The sequence below is a fragment of the Pelophylax lessonae genome (assembly GCF_965119305.1).
Source record: "Pelophylax lessonae genome assembly, chromosome: 5".
NCBI classification, from domain to species: domain Eukaryota; kingdom Metazoa; phylum Chordata; class Amphibia; order Anura; family Ranidae; genus Pelophylax; species Pelophylax lessonae.
In genome coordinates this window covers 175,853,325-175,870,024 of record NC_138772.1, presented here as the reverse complement: position 1 = coordinate 175,870,024, position 16,700 = coordinate 175,853,325, and the positions used below count along the sequence as shown (strand labels likewise).

The 16,700-nt window shown below is 47.1% G+C and overlaps 1 protein-coding gene across 1 annotated transcript in view; it reads left to right on the top strand.

The window, feature by feature from the left end:
- TOPBP1 (DNA topoisomerase II binding protein 1) overlaps positions 1 to 16,700 on the top strand; it is a gene marked incomplete at its 5' end in the record, with an annotated part of 96,013 nt that overhangs the window by 64,677 nt on the left and 14,636 nt on the right. Inside the window, 3 exons of the mRNA XM_082259178.1 lie at positions 4,068 to 4,176; positions 4,333 to 4,496; positions 6,790 to 6,930. Of these exons, the coding sequence (XP_082115304.1) occupies positions 4,068 to 4,176; positions 4,333 to 4,496; positions 6,790 to 6,930 (414 nt within the window). The remainder of the gene's footprint in view (positions 1 to 4,067; positions 4,177 to 4,332; positions 4,497 to 6,789; positions 6,931 to 16,700) is intronic.

The following is a 16,700-nucleotide window of genomic DNA, read 5'->3' as shown; positions in this document are numbered from 1 at the left end:
TAGGATATGTTCACCTCTTGGAACATGTTACATGTCATATTTGTGATTAGGGTGTAACATGTTCCTCCACAAGACAACCCCCTATCCCAACAACCAATAGAAGAAATTTTCTTTAACCACTTAAGCCCCCAGGGGGTATTTTGCGATTCGGCACTGCGTGACTTTAACGGACAATTGCGCGGTCGTGCGACGCTGTACCTAAACGAATTTGACGTCCTTTTTTTCCCACAAACAGAGCTTTCTTTTGGTGGTATTTGATCACCTGTGCGATTTTTTTTTTATCACGCGCTATAAACAAAAAAAGAGCGACCATTTTGCAAAAATAGCAATATTTTTCACATTTTTTTATATGAAATTCCCCCCAAAAAAAATGTAAAAATCAAAATTTTTTAACATTTTCAGCCAATTTGTTTTATCCTACCTATGTTTGGTAAAAAAAAATCGCAAAAAGCGTATTTTTATTGGTTTGCGCAAAAGTTATCGCGTTTACTAACAAAGGGAAAGATTTTTGTCATTTTTGTTGTTTTTTTTTTTAACGCGTAATGGCGGCGATCTGCGATTTTTTTTTTTTTTTTTTTTTTTTTTTTTTTTTTTTTTTTTTTTTTGCGGGACTGCGACATTGCGGCAGACAGATCGGACCCTTGACTGACATTGTTGACACTTTTGGGGTTACCAGTGACATTTCTACAGTAATCAGTGCTATACATATGCACTGTTACTGTAAAAATACACTGGTAGTGAAGGGGTTAACTTTATTTGGGAGGGAGGGGCTGTGTGTGTCCCTAGGGGCGTGCTTTCTACTGTGATTGGCTGTGGCTTGAGCTGTAAGGACACTGATCAACGGATCTACATAGTAGATCCGTGTGATCAGTGTCTTTACACCGAGGAGAATGACAGGTGGCTTGTTTACACAAGCTGCCTGACATTCTCCCTCTCCCCCGACGATCGCCGAGTGACCGGCGGACATCGGGTCCGCTGGTCACACGCGCGGGGGGGTCCGTGACCGCGCGGGAGCGCGCTCGCTCCCCAGACCCTCCCAGGCTAGTGACGTTAATTAACGTCACTCTGCCTGGCAGGGGCTGACTGCCACAGTAAATCTACTTGCGGCGGCCGGCAAGCGGTTAAACGTACATTGAGCTGCACATGTGCAGCTGAGTTTATGTTCCTGGTGAGGTACCTATGTGCACAGGAGTTACATAATCCCATGCCAGCCAATCAAAACAGATGAAAACCAGCACCTGGAAGAAGGGAAAAGATTCTGGCGCAAGCAAGGGTCCTTGCAGGCATTGAAGCAGTAGGAAATATTACAGACCAATAAATTAGTCCATGAAGGCCATGTTTACATTTCAATTTAGTAAGTGGGCTAGTGCCTGTTTTGCAGGAGGGTGAGTGTGATGTGCTTATTTTTCTTTTAAGCTTTGAGAGTGAACAAATTTGTTGAACAATTTATTCATAAACAACATTGAGGACGGGATCATTAGTTCTATATCAGTTTTTGCAGATGACCCAAAATTGGGCAGGGCAATAACTGCACAGCATGATGCAGATATCCTACAGAATGACCTGAACAAAATAACAGAGTGGGCAGTGACTTGGCAAATGAGGTTTAATGTGGAGAAGTGTAAGGTTTTGCACTTGGGGGCTAAAAACATAAAAGCACAATACACTTTAGGGGAGGAACCATTGGGGGAATCAAAAATGGAAAGATCTGGGAGTCTTAGTAGAGGATAGACTAAGCAATAGCATCCAATGTCAAGCGGCAGCTGCCAAAGCCTGCAGAATATTAGCATGCATAAAGAAAGGGATGTATTCCAGAGATAAAACTATGATCCTACCACTTTATAAAACTCTGGTCCAACCGCATCTGGAGTATTCTGTCCAGTTCTGGTCGCCAGTCCTCAGGAGGGATGTGTTGGAGCTGGAGAGGGTCCAGAGAAGAGCAACTAAACTAATTAGGGGATTGGAGGACCTTAATTATGAAGAGCTTCTGTAATCGCTTGATTTATTCTCCCTGGAGAAGAGGGGACATGATAGCAATTTATAAATGGCACGGTTTAGGAGATATTTGCAGTGCATGCAGCCGCTCACGCGAGCGGCGCATGCGCTCTGAAGGTCCGGGGGGACCTTCAGTTTTCCTAGCCGGCAGCTTGCAGGAAAATCACTCCCGTGCGCATGCGCGGGAGTGACGTCATCGCGGCTCCGGCCAATCACAGCGCCGGAGCCGCCGAACCCGGAAGAGACGCCGAGGGATCATGGCGGCGCCCGCAGCGATGTCCGGGGGTCCGTGTCGGGGCTTCGTTCTAAGGTAAGTAATGCATAATGAGCTAATATGCGATGCATACGATGCATTATGGCTTTGTCTTGCAGGTTTTTTTTTTTTTTTTTTTCCATTTTCGGGTTTACAACCGTTTTAAGGGGTATGAGAGATGATTACGGCCATGTGCGCCTACACAGGTTGAACTGGATGGACTATTATCTTTATTCAACCTCAACTACTATGTAACTATGTAAATGTGTGCGGGCCATCCACCATTGTTTTTTATAGCTCTTACGGTGGGTGGTATTGATCAGGTACAGAAAAATGCCAGTGACCGCACATAGAGGGAATGGGCCCAAAGACAGATACACTTTAACAAGCTATTCTCTGATTACTTGTCTTCAAACAGTAATCATGAACTAATGTATCCTTATATAATCATCCCTAGATTATGGCAGGTCTATTGATAAACCCTGATATCAACTCTGATTACAGCCACTGACCTCTGCGAGCGGACGGCTTCCAGGCCTAGATTGCTGGCCGCTTTCATTGGCTGAATGGAGATGACGTCACTCTTGTGCATGCGTGGGGGTTCAGTCAGATTCAGCATGTCTGAATTTGTACAATAAGCTGTTCGCAGCGCGTTATACAGTGGTAGTCAGGTAACTAATGCAAAAGAGACAAAGCTTGTCGCTTCTGCATTAAAATTCCTGCTTATTTGCCCTTTATTTTTGGCCCAAGGTTTCACTTTAAAGAAAAATGACAATTACTTTGTTGTCTACATTTACCTGATTGCTACGGTTTCTATCTAGGTAAGCCAATGGCACACATGTAGGACTGCATGTTCTCCTTCCTTGGTTAATGTAATGTGTATGCTGGGGCAATGCTAGCATACCTGTTTACCCATTTCCTGGCTGTAGCGCTGACTTGCATTGCTGGGAGGGCGTACGTGGACGTCCTCCTGTGATCGCACTGCCCATGTGCCCCCTGAGGCGCGCTCTCACAGATTGGGGTAAAGAGCCAGTCACAGCGGCCCTTTACCACATGATCAGCTGCCAGCCAATGGCAGCTGATCACAGGATGTAAACAAAAGTCGGTTATCAGGTTTTCTCTCCTCATTCTGACAGCATGATAACAAGCTTCTGTTACAGGGACGTCGGTCCCATCAGTGCCCATCAGTGCCCACCAGTGCCCACAAGTGCCTCCTCATCATTGACCTCTATCAGTGCCGCTTCATCAGTGTTCATGAGTGCTGCCTCATCAGCGCACATCAGTGAAGAAGAAAAATTACCTTTTTTGCAAAATGTTATAATTTTTATTTTTTCCAAAATTTTCGGTCTTTTTTTTGTTTGTTTTAGCAAAAAATAAAAACCCAGTGTTTTTTTTTTTTTTTTTTTTTTTTTGAAAAATTCTTTTTATTGTCTTATGACAAGAAAGAATACAAACAGTGACAATCACCAGTCAAAACCCAGTGTTTTAAATTCCACCAAAGGAAAGCTCAATTTGTGTTGTAATGATAAATATTTTGTTTGGGTACAGTTTTGCATGACCGCGCAATTGTCATTCAAAGTGTGCCAGCGCTGAAAGCTGAAAATTGGCTTGGGCAGGAAGGGGAAAACGGTGCCCAGTAGGCAAGTGGTTAAAGAATAATACTTGAAGAGAAATCCTGCAGTAGTGGTATCACAATAGCACATCAAACTGGCCTCTGATTTGATTTCTGTAGTAAACTTTTATGTCTCTCAAGTGCATACAGGCTGGCTTTTGTTTGTTTGGCTAGAGCACAATTGGTGACTGGTTTAATTTATTACAGTGTGAGAAGCCAGCAGTAGAAGAGGATGACAAAAAGGAAAGGCGATTCCAGCTTTCTTCCTTAAATCCCCAGGAAAGAATTGACTACTCTCAGCTCATTGAGGAGCTAGGTAAACTGATGTCTGCTTCTGTATTTGGTTAACAATATATATTTTTTTTTTTTTTCCTTGTTTTTTCTAACTTTACTAACAAGCATACACATAGCCATGGTATGGCTTAACTTTTTTTTTTTTTTTTTAAACGGATGTCAATCTCTGTTTTTTCAGGTGGAATAGTAATAGATAAGCAATGCTTCGATCCAAGCTGTACTCATATCATTGTTGGCCATCCCCTTCGCAATGAGAAATATCTTGCTTCAATGGCTGCTGGAAAGTGGGTGCTTCATAGATCTTATTTGGAGGCCTGCCGTGCTGCAAAACGCTTCATTCAGGTCTGTCTTTCTTGTAACTTTCTCAGTCTGTAAACCTTTTATTGCATCATAATGTTGAGTTTAACTCCATCACCAGGACGACAGGGTCTCTTTAAAGCCCAACCATTCCTTCTCTTGGGTCTACTACCTAATAGCATGCCTTCGTTAGCTAAGACATTTTCACATCCTATTCTCACAGCTGCTAGTTGTCCTATAACCCTTCAGTGGATAAGGCAAACACCACGTTCTCTATTGAGCTTTACGCTAGGATTAAGGACAAAGGAATTAAGGAGTATCTCACAGCCTGTCTTACCGATTCTGTTGGGTGGCATAATGCATTATGGGTGCCCTGGCACTTACGGGAAGACCCCCCCCCCCCCCCCCATGAATGTTTAATATTTTTTACCTGCAATGATAGTATACTCTTATCTCCCCCAAGGAGTGTTGAATTCAGCTATCTATAATATCTCTGACTCCTTCTCCCTATTTCTTGTTTTAACTGATGTTATTTCATGAACGTTTTCAAGGCCTCCGTGAATTGTTAAGGACTCTTTTCATAGGGCTACCAAGTTTTGGCTGGTCCCTCCAGGGATTGGCCCCGTCAGACTGCTCACCCTTTTTGTTGAAAAACATCACTGTCATTAAAAAATGCCATGCAGCTGCAATATTTTTACTCTTTCATGATTATTGATATAATTGCACATCAGTCTGTTGTGAACCTTACCAGATGTTCCTGGTTTGTTTTTTTTCTTTGTTCTGTTATATAATGGGAAAAAATCTAATAATAATTTCCATTTGCATAAAAAAAAAAGCCCAACCATCCCTCTGACCAGTTATATTTGTCTTCATAGTTCTTGCCCACCTCTTCTTCCATTGCAGCCACAGAGAAATACTAGGTGTTGGAGCTTTCAGGGAGCGATGTTGACGTGTTCATGTTTACCACTGCATAATGGGAGGTCAAATCCCTCCATATAACCTGAAAGAACCAGGTATTTTGCAGCTACTGCAACGGAAGAAAGAATGGCGAGGGAGCTCTATAAATAGGTTTATAAGTGGGTCAAGAGTGGGTTTGCCCTGTAACTTTTCCCTAAGTTGGCAACGGGGTCTCTGTTAGGGTATAAGTAAACTTTTTAGTCACACCCCTTTTGGTCTGCTCAACATGTAATTGAAAGGAGTCCTTTATATTCCATCTGAATTTAGTATGCAGGGCTTAAACCACACACTTAGGAATTTTAGAATTCAGAAGACCCTGCGTTGTCAGCTCAGGCAGGAAAATGGGCACATTCTATATTTATGGCACTTCAAAAGTTATTTTCCTGTTCTTAAAGTTTAAAGGGACAAAATATGGGGAAATGTGCATGTATTGCAGAGTACTTAATACTTTTTACTATGCCTTGACATCCACTTTAAGCAAAAATTGTAATAAAAGTAAACTAATTGATATTAAAGTAGAGTTCCAATCTGGGGGAAAAAATGAAAAGTCAGCAGCTACAAATACTGTAGCTGCTAAGTTTTAATATAAGGACACTTACCTGTCCAGGGATCCCACGATGTCAGCACCCCAGGCCGATTCGTCTATCGGCTTCAGGTGCAGGCGCCGACATTGCAAGTAAGGGAAACCTGCAGTAAAGACTTCAGGCTTCACAACAGGTTTCCTACTGCACGTTGCGCTTTCTGAATGGTCCCGCCATCTTCTGTCCAAGTCCCAGAAGGCAGCATGGGGGAAAGAGGAGGGGTCGGACTGTGCAGCGATCTTACCAGGAAGTAGGAGCAGGTACCTGTCAAAAACAGGTATCTGCTAACCCACCCCCCCCCCCCCCCCCCCACACACACACACAAAAGATGCCAAATGTGACAGGGGAGAAAGGAGGAAGCAAACAAGCAGAGCTTTCCCATTCTTGGGTGGAGTTTCGCTTTAAGGAGTTTGTTTTGCTTTCTTTATTGGGATTAAAAGGTATGTCCCGTAGTGAAGTGACTTGACATATCTTGCAAATAGTCCTCTTCATTGCGAAGCCACCTTTTTGTTTATAAACTATTTTTATTGGTGGATTTAAAGGAATAACCATGTTTTACAATAATGTAGTGTTTTCTTAATAATTCCACAAAATAGATAACCATCCATACATGACATAGAAAGACGAAGGTTACAATGGATAAACTGAATGGCATAAAGGTTAGCAGTAATTTGGTTAACATTGCAATGTTACACAGAGACATATTGTAAAGCAACCTTTTACTAAAGAAAAAGTGACTGCCGGTAGTATCAAACATTATTCCTTTTCATTAATGATAAATACATGTATTTGTCCTGTAGGAAGAGGATTATGAGTGGGGAAGCAACTCGATACTAAATGCTATCAGTAGCATCACCCCCCAGCAGAGGTTGCTGGCTGAGGCAGCAATGCGATGGAGGAAAAAGTTGCAGAGAATAAAACAAGAAATGGACACTGTGGAGGTATGGAAGCTGTATTGTGTCCCAACCTTCTAATGTAGGAATTGACTTGCATTTTATCTAAACCCAGGAAAAAAAATGTAATATACAGTATTACAGCTTAAAAGTCTTTATACGTGGTGGCTGAATCCTTCTATTTAACCGGTGATTCTGCAATGAACAGCTTTTCAGTGCTAGGGTGACAACACTCCCTCGTACTGTATGGAGAAGCACTTCAGGGCAATAAATCTTTTAAAGCCATTTACAACAGTTGGTGCATTAATGTGATTATAAAGAAAGGTGTATTTGTATGTATGTCTGTATGTATATATGTATAATATATATAATATGTAGCACGACCCCCATGGGGGCTGCTCAGTAATAGCACCTCCTCTGCACTCCCTAGACCCTGAGGCATCTCCGACCCGCTGGGCACTACAGGTTCAGACATGTTAGAATAGTAATACTCTGGACACTAGTATACCAGTGTAACTGTTTACTGGATTAAGCTGAAGGCAACAGATACAGAATCAACAATATGCAGAGTTTGATCTCCCAAGTCCCAATAATGGATGTGAGACTTGAGAGACAAACTCCAACCTATATCAGATAATCAACAATATATTTTAACAATATAATATAATGTATTATTCACTTTTGAACAACTTGAACTCAATATACTCAGCAATAACTGTTATGTCATCTAGGTCACAAAGATCCAATCTACACTACTGACATAAACACTCTGAAATCTGGGGCCCCCTTTAAGGAATAATAGTCAGTACCCTAGCAAGGCCTTGTGGTTCTTTGCAGACAGTTGGAGCTCTAATCACTTAGGTGATATTTGTAATCCACAAAAGGGGTATAGGTGATATCCAGATCCTAATGTAAATGTATGCTGCATGCAGATATACGTGCGATTTTCCACAGATCACCAGGCAATTTACTGTAGCGACAGTGTCCCGCAGTGATCGTCACAGCCTTTCACAGGATTCTCTCTCTCCCTCTGATGCTGCGTCACAAGCAACTTCAGCACTGTGTGTAGGCCTCCCCCTCTCTCTCTGCACCGCTCTCTTTCCTTTCAATCCCCCGCACTGGACTGGTCACCTCACTGTGACTTCCGCTGTCCTTTCTCAGGATGCGCTCTCTCCGCAAGCTAGGCCTCGTACTCCGGTTTGCTCAGCTGCTCTCCTCCGCACACCTGCACTCCACGAGTCCTCCGAAGCAAGAGAGCGTGCACCTGACTCCGCCCCCAAGTTATCTCTACTCCCATGATCTTCCGCGGATCTCTCAAGGCTCCCTGGGAGTGTGGTCCAGTCAATCCATCAATGCATGGTCTCTGCCTTCTTTCAAACTACATCCCCCATAATCCAGTTCACCACTCCCTGGGAGAGACTCATCTTCTTTTACAGTTCTTAAAGGAGCAACTGATCCCGGCTTAAATCACAAGTCAATACTATAACGCCATATTTCAACCTGGATATATATATATATATATATAATATATATACAGTACAGACCAAAAGTTTGGACACACCTTCTCATTCAAAGAGTTTTCTTTATTTACATGACTATGAAAATTGTAGAGTCACACTTCAAGAGGTAATCACATGAAATGGTTTTCACTTCACAGGTGTGCCCTGTCAGGTTTAATAAGTGTGATTTCTTGCCTTATAAATGGGTTTGGGACCATCAGTTGTGTTCTGCAGAAGTCAGGTGGGTACACAGCTGATAGTCCTACTGAATAGACTGTTAAAATTTGTATTATGGCAAGAAAAAAGCAGCTAAGTACAGGAAAACAAGTGGCCATCATTACTTTAAGAAATGAAGGTCAGTCAGTCCGAAAAATTGGGAAAACTTTGAAAGTGTCCCCAAGTGCAGTCACAAAAACCATCAAGTGCTACAAAGAAACTGGCTCACATGCGGACCGCCCCAGGAAAGGAAGACCAAGAGTCACCTCTGCTGCGGAGGATAAGTTCATCCGAGTCACCAGCCTCAGAAATCGCAGGTTAACAGCAGCTCAGATTAGAGACCAGGTCAATGGCACACGGAGTTCTAGCAGCAGACACCTCTCTAGAACAACTGTTAAGAGGAGACTGTGTGAATCAGGCCTTCATGGTAGAATATCTGCTAGGAAACCACTGCTAAAGAAAGGCAACAAGCAGAAGAGACTTGTTTGGGCTAAAGAACACAAGGAATGGACATTAGACCAGTGGAAATCTGTGCTTTGGTCTGAGTCCAAATTTGAGATCTTTGGTTCCAACCACCGTGTCTTTGTGCGACGCAGAAAAGGTGAACGGATGGACTCTACATGCCTGGTTCCCACCGTGAAACATGGAGGAGGAGGTGTGATGGTGTGGGGGTGCTTTGCTGGTGACACTGTTGGGGATTTATTCAAAATTGAAGGCATACTGAACCAGCATTGCTAGCACAGCATCTTGCAGCGGCATGCTATTCCATCCGGTTTGCGTTTTTAGTTGGACCATCATTTATTTTTCAACAGGACAATGACCCCAAACACACCTCCAGGCTGTGTCAGGGGTTTTTGATCAAGAAGGAGAGTGATGGGGTGCTGCGCCAGATGACCTGGCCTCCACAGTCACCAGACCTGAATCCAATCGAGATGGTTTGGGGTGAGCTGGGAAGCAGAGTGAAGGCAAAAGACCCAACAAGTGCTAAGCATCTCTGGGAACTCCTTCAAGACTGTTGGAAGACCATTTCAGGTGACTACCTCTTGAAGCTCATCAAGAGTGTGCAAAGCAGTAATCAAAGCAAAAGGTGGCTACTTTGAAGAACCTAGAATATGACAAATTTTCAGTTGTTTCACACTTTTTTGTTATGTATATAATTCCACATGTGTTAATTCATAGTTTTGATGAAATATTTTATTATCTTTTCATGTGACAACACTGAAGAAATGACACTTTGCTACAATGTGAAGTAGTGAGTGTACAGCTTGTATAACAGTGTAAATTTGCTGTCCCCTCAAAATAACTCAACACACAGCCATTAATGTCTAAACCGCTGGCAACAAAAGTGAGTACACCCCTAAGTGAAAATGTCCAAATAGGGCCAAAAGTGTCCATATTTTGTGTGGCCAGCATTATTTTCTCGCACTGCCTTAACCCTCTTGGGCATTGAGTTCAGAGCTTCACAGGTTGCCACTGAAGTCCTCTTCCACTCCATGAAGACATCACGGAGCTGGTGGATGTTAGAGACCTTGCGCTCCTCCACCTTCCGTTTGAGGATGCCCCACAGATGCTCAATAAGGTTTAGGTCTGGAGACATGTTTGGCCAGTCCATCACCTTTACCCTCAGCTGCTGTAGCAAGTCAGTGTTCATCTTGGAGGTGTGTTTGGGGTCGTTATCATGTTGGAATACTGCCCTGCTCTCTGAAGGGAGGGATCATGCTCTGCTTCAGTATGTCACAGTACATGTTCGCGTTCATGATTCCCTCAAGGAACTGTAGCTCCCCAGTGGCGGCAGCACTCATGCAGCCCCAGACCATGACACTCCACCACCATGCTGGACTGTAGGCAAGACACACTTGTCTTTGTACTCCTCACCTGGTTTCACACCATCTAAACCAAATAAGTTTATCTTGGGCTCATCAGACCACGTGACATGGTTCCAGTAATCCATGTCCTTTAGTCTGTTTGTCTAACAAAGTGTTTGCGGGCTTTCTTGTGAATCATCTTTAGAAGAGGCTTCCTTCTGGGACGACAGCCATGCAGACCAATTTAATGTGGTGTATGGTCTGAGCACTGACAGGCTGACCCCCACCCCTTCAACCTCTGCAGCAATGCTGGCAGCACTCATATGTCTATTTCCCAAAGACAACCTCTGGATATGAAGCTGTGCACGTGCACTCAACTTAATTGGTCGACCATGGCGATGCCTGTTCTGAGTGGAACCTGTCCTGGTAAACCGCTATATGGTCTTGGCCACTGTGCTGCAGCTCAGTTTCAGGGTCTTGGCAATCGTCTTAAAGCCTAGGCCATCTTTATGTAGAGCAACAATTCTTTTTTTCAGATCCTCAGAGTTCAAACAAACACACCTGCGAGCCATTCACACCTGAGACTTGTTAGTAACACTAACAAGTCACATGACACCGAGGGGGGGGGGAGGGTGTACTCACTTTTGTTGCCAGCTGTTTAGACATGAATGGCTGTGTGTTGAGTTATTTTGAGGGGACAGCAAATATATACGGTTATACAAGCTGTACACTCACTACTTTACATTGTAGCAAAGTGTAATTTCTCTTACGTCCTCCGACAGTCGCCGCCTCTTCATATTCGTCACATATGGGGTATTAGACTTTGCTCCGAAGGAGTAGCTAGGCAACAGAATATGTTAACATAAAAGCTTTTAACATATCCCACCCTCAAGGGGTGGTCCCCTCAGTCAATACCCTCCTACTTCCTGCAACCATATCTCAGTTTCAATGTCTAGCTTGTCAGGAGTGGCTGGCTCTCTCTGTGCTGGGGCTTTGTGCCCCAGACTCTTTCTTCTTTTTTGATTTTTTTGTTTGAGTTTTCTCTCTACCTTTACTTAGCTGTTCTTTTTGTCAGCATTTGTTAGTTCTTCGGATGAAGAGGATCATGCGGGCTGGGTCTCGGGCTGATCCCCCTGGTCGCAGGTCGTGGGTCAGTGGCTTCCCAGCCTGCCATCGAGCGTTCAGCCAGGTAACGCTCCTGGCACAGTGAACGACCCATCCCTGTTCGGTGCAGGGATGATTGGTGAGGTGGCTAACTCACTGGACGCTGTGCGGTTTCTTAACCCCCATTCTGTGCGTCTTGTATGCGACTCTCCCTGCCTCAGCGGCTTGTTCGCCTGTGCGGGTCCCCCACGCCATTGTGAGGTAAGTGTATCTATGTGGGGACCTGTCTGCCTGGGGGGGGTGTCAGTCTGGGACTGTGTAACCTGCCTCTGTTCACACTGTTTGTCTCCCTATCACTCGGCTGCATGCTGTGGGCTGCAAGGGGGGGGGGGGGGAGCTGTGTGACACTGTGTGTGTCAGCCTTGTCAGTGTGAGAAGCTGTGTGCTGTGGGGCATGTTTTGGGCATGTTTGGGCACTGTACAGCGATCGCTGCGGCGATCTAACATGTTTTTTTATACATGGATGACATGTGTGCATTACTGTACTGTGGAGCGGCGTTTTCGGCGCCAAACGGCGCCATTTTGCCTACACTCGCTCCGGCCGCATGTTCTACATGCATGGCGGCCATTTTCTTGTAGCCTCCCATAGGCTTTCATAGAGCGCCCTGGCCGCATCACTTCCTCTTCTCCAGGAACACCGATCGAGGCAGCAGCAGCGGTGAGGGTCTCCTCAGGTTATATCCTTCTTATCCATTGCCTGTGTCAGTTTTATTGTCCCTGTGGGGGTCTCATTGTGCTTGTGTGTGGTGCGGTGGGCTGCGCTCGCCGCGCTTGTTAAAGGGGCAGTTAACCCTTTATTATCCGGCATTTGTAATAGGGGCAATGGATTCTCAGGAGGGCAAATTTCCTAACGTCTTGGTGGAAAGCCAGGGGACCGCTGTTTCCCCCCAGGGGGGGATTTAGCCACTATTGTGGCTGGCCTTGCTGCTCAGGTGCAGATGCTGGTGGCTGCTCAATCTACTAAAAGACCCAGAGTTTCTCTTTCCTCTGATTCTGAGGGTGAAGGTGATGGAGCTGTTATGGCGGGGGCCTCCTTATCGGGGTCCCGCTCCTCCCTGGATCTAGTGGGGTCCGAGGTGGAGGCTGAAGTTGAAGGGGTTGATAATTCTCCCCCTGGCTCGCCTGAAGAGCTTGTAATCATGGATGAATTGATTGCTTCCATAAAACAAACGCTGCGTTTGCAGGATGAAGTGTGTCCCCCCGCTGCCTTGGCGGCTTATGGGACGCAGAGAAAACGCAGGACGCCGCAGGTTTTTCCCTGCAATGATGATTTTCAGCGCGCTGTTAAGGAACAATGGCGCAATCTACGCAAACCTTTTGCTGTACCAAGTAGGTTCAAGCTGCGTTATCCTTTCTCGCCTTCCACTGATGAAAGGTGGTGTGTGCCACCCCCAGTGGATCACGCAATTGCGGTTTTAAACAAATCCACTGCGATTCCTGCAGAGGATTCCTCTGTGTTCCGTGATGCCACGGATAGGAGATTGGAGTCTCTTGCCCGTCATACTTATTCTGTTACGGGTTCTATGCTTAAGGCTCTGTTTGCCTCTCTCATGGCGGCCCAGGCGGTCGCAAGTTGGACGCAGATGCTTAGGCGCGTCCTAGTGGCCGATTCGGCCTCGCCGGCGACCCTGGATATGGTGGATCAAATCCACCAGGGTGTCATGTATCTGTGTGATGCGGACTTGGACCTAGTCCCGTTGGCTGCACGTGTGCACAGCGTGGCGGTGTTGTCTCGCCGCCTGGTTTGGTTGAAATGTTGGTCGGTGGACCAATCTTCACGTAAGACCTTAGCCAATCTGCCTTATGATGGGTCTCGCCTTTTTGGGGAGTCCTTGGATGTGTTGATTAAGGGGATCACCGGAGGTAAGAGCACTCTCTTGCCCCATTTCCCCAAGGCTAAGGGGGCTTCTGGGAAGAAGCATGCTAATTTTCGGCCCCCTCAGGGGTCCTTTCGTGCCTTTCGGTCGCACTACAAGGGCAAACCGTTCAAAGGTCAAGGCTCTCAGAAGAAGCCCTGGTCTGGTAAACAGAAGTCCGGTCAATCCGGATCCGCAGCCCATAACAGTGCGGCCTGAAGGGGCGCCCTCACCCAGTTTTGGGGTGGGGGGACGCTTGCTCGGTTTTCTTCAACCCTGGTTGGCCCGCGTGCGGGACAGATGGGTTCAGGAGATCGTTCGATCTGGTTACAAGATCGAGTTTCTCTCTCGGCCAGAGAGCAGATTTTTTCCCTCAAATCTTCAACTGTCTCCAGAGCGTTTGCGGGACCTGCACCTGGCGGTGCGGGACCTGAGGGCTCAGGGAGTGGTAGTTCCGGTGCCTCATCGGGACAGATTTCGGGGGTTTTATTCCAATCTGTTCACCGTGCCCAGAAAGGAGGGCAAGGTTCGTCCAATTCTGGACTTGAAGGCTCTGAACCGCTCTGTGCGGGTTCGCAAGTTCCGCATGGAATCCCTGCGGTCGGTGGTGGCTGCCCTGGTTCCGGGGGAATTCATGGCCTCCATCGATTTGAAGGATGCGTATCTTCACATCCCCATTTTCGAGGGTCACCAGAGGTACCTTCGATTTGCCATTGCGGAGGATCACTACCAGTTCGTGGCGTTGCCTTTTGGTCTCGCCTCGGCTCCGCGGGTCTTCACCAAGGTGCTTGCACCGGTTCTGGCATTATTGAGGGCCCAGGGCATTTTTGTCCTGGGGTATCTGGACGACATTCTGGTTCGGTCTACGACCAGCCAGGGTCTGGAGAAGGACCTGTCTGTCACGATGCAAACTCTGCAGGAGTTTGGTTGGACGATAAATTTTCCAAAGTCGACACTGAGTCCGTCGGTTCGTCTTTCCTACCTGGGAATTATTCTGGACTCTGTGCAGGCGAAGGTCTTCCTGCCGGAAGACAAACTCGGAACTCTTCAGGAGGAAGTCAGGTCCCTCAGGGACGTTCCGCACTCGTCTCTGCGGACGTGCATGAGATGTCTGGGATTGATGGTCTCGGCCTTCGAGGCGATTCCCTTCGCCCAGTTTCACACACGGGGTCTCCAAGCGGAGATCCTGTCCATGTGGGAGGGGCGACCTCAATCTCTGGATCTTCAAATCTCGTTGAGTCATCGCACCAGAAGAGACCTTCTGTGGTGGCTCCAGTCCCCGATGGTGTCCGGGGGCAAGTCGTTTCGTCCTATCTCGTGGACGGTAATTACTACGGATGCCAGCCTGTCGGGCTGGGGTGGTGTTCTGGGCGTTCTGTCCGCCCAGGGGACTTGGTCGGAGGGGGAGTCCTCCCTTCCGATCAACATTCTGGAATTGCGTGCGATAAATCTCTGTCTTCATCGCTGGACGGACCGGCTGCAGGGCTGCCCGGTTTGGGTGCAGACGGACAATGCCACGGCGGTGGCCTACATCAACCACCAAGGGGGCACCAGGAGTGCCCGAGCGGCTCGAGAAGTGGCCGACATTCTGTCTTGGGCCGAGACTCATGTCCCGGCGATATCGGCGGTTCACATTCCAGGGGTGGAGAACTGGCAGGCGGACTATCTGAGTCGCCAGGCCCTGGATCAGGGGGAATGGTCTCTCTACCCGGCTGTCTTCCAGATGTTGTGCGCGAAATGGGGTCTTCCAGATGTGGACCTGTTCGCGTCTCGTCTCAACAACAAGGTGAGAAGGTTCGTGGCAAGGACGCGCGACCCTCGGGCAGACGCGTCGGACGCGTTAGTGGCCCCGTGGCATCGGTACAAGCTGATGTACGCGTTTCTACCGATTCAGTTGCTGTCCAGGTTCCTTCGCAGGTTACACTCGGAACGCAGCACGGTGATTCTTGTGGCACCGGACTGGCCTCGCCGGTCCTGGTACGCAGACCTCGTGAATCTGGCGGTCGACGCCCCGTGGCGTCTGCCTCTTCGAGACGATCTCCTGTCTCAGGGCCCGTTATTCCATCCTGCTTTACAGTCGCTGGCTTTGACGGCCTGGCTGTTGAGACCGAGGTCCTGAAGGAGAAGGGTCTCTCCCCAGAGGTCGTTCATACCTTGATCAGCGCGAGGAAGTCTTCCTCGGGGAAGGTTTATTACCGTACTTGGAAGGCCTATTTTGCCTGGTGTGAGTCCAGGGGGTTTTCACCCCGCACGTACTCGGTTTCCCGAGTGCTGTCCTTCCTTCAAACGGGTGTCGATCAGCGTTTGGCGTTTGCTACGATAAAGGGTCAGGTGTCTGCGCTGGCCGTTCTGTTTCAACGTCCCGTGGCTTCCAACTCCTTGGTTGGCACTTTTGTTCAGGGAGTGCGGCATCTGGTTCCTCCTAGGAGGGATCCTCTGCCCCCTTGGGACTTGAATCTCGTTCTATCTGTGTTACAACGTGCTCCTTTTGAACAGATCAGGGAGATCTCGTTGTCTATGTTGTCCAAAAAGGTCGCCTTTTTGGTTGCGATCACTTCGGCTCGCAGAGTGTCGGAGCTGGCGACTTTGTCCTGCAAGTCTCCGTATCTGGTTGTTCATTTGGATAAGGTGGTCTTGCGACCTAATCCTTCTTTTCTTCCGAAGCGAGTTTCGGAATTCCATCTTAATGAGGATATTGTCTTGCCTTCGCTGTGCGCGAAGCCTAAACATCCAAAGGAGGTGAGATTACATTCTTTGGATGTTGTTCGGGCGATAAGGGTTTACTTTAAATCGACTGAGTCTTTTCGAAAGACGGATTCCTTGTTTGTTCTTCCAGAGGGTCCTCGGAAGGGCATGGCGGCGTCGGCCTCTACCATCGCCAAATGGATCAGGCAGACCATTGAACAGGCCTATGCTTTGCAGGGGAAGGTTCCCCCTGTGCCTGTGAAGGCGCACTCTACTAGATCTCTGAGTACGTCTTGGGCCTGTCGTCATGGGGCTTCTGTAGCCCAGGTGTGTAAGGGGGCGACCTGGTCGACCGTGCACACTTTCACAAAATTCTACAAAGTAGATGTTCAGGCATCGGCGGATGCTTCCCTTGGCCGCAAGGTTCTTAGTGCGGCGATTCCCTAGGGTCCCTTGTTGGGGACCTCTGGCTGTTGGGATAAGTTTTTTATCCCCTGGTTATTTGTCTTTTCCTGGGTTGTTGCTCCTGTTGAGCACCTGTTTTTTCCTGTTGCCCAGCTGGGTTCCTTCCTTTGGTAAGGTTCCTTTCTTTG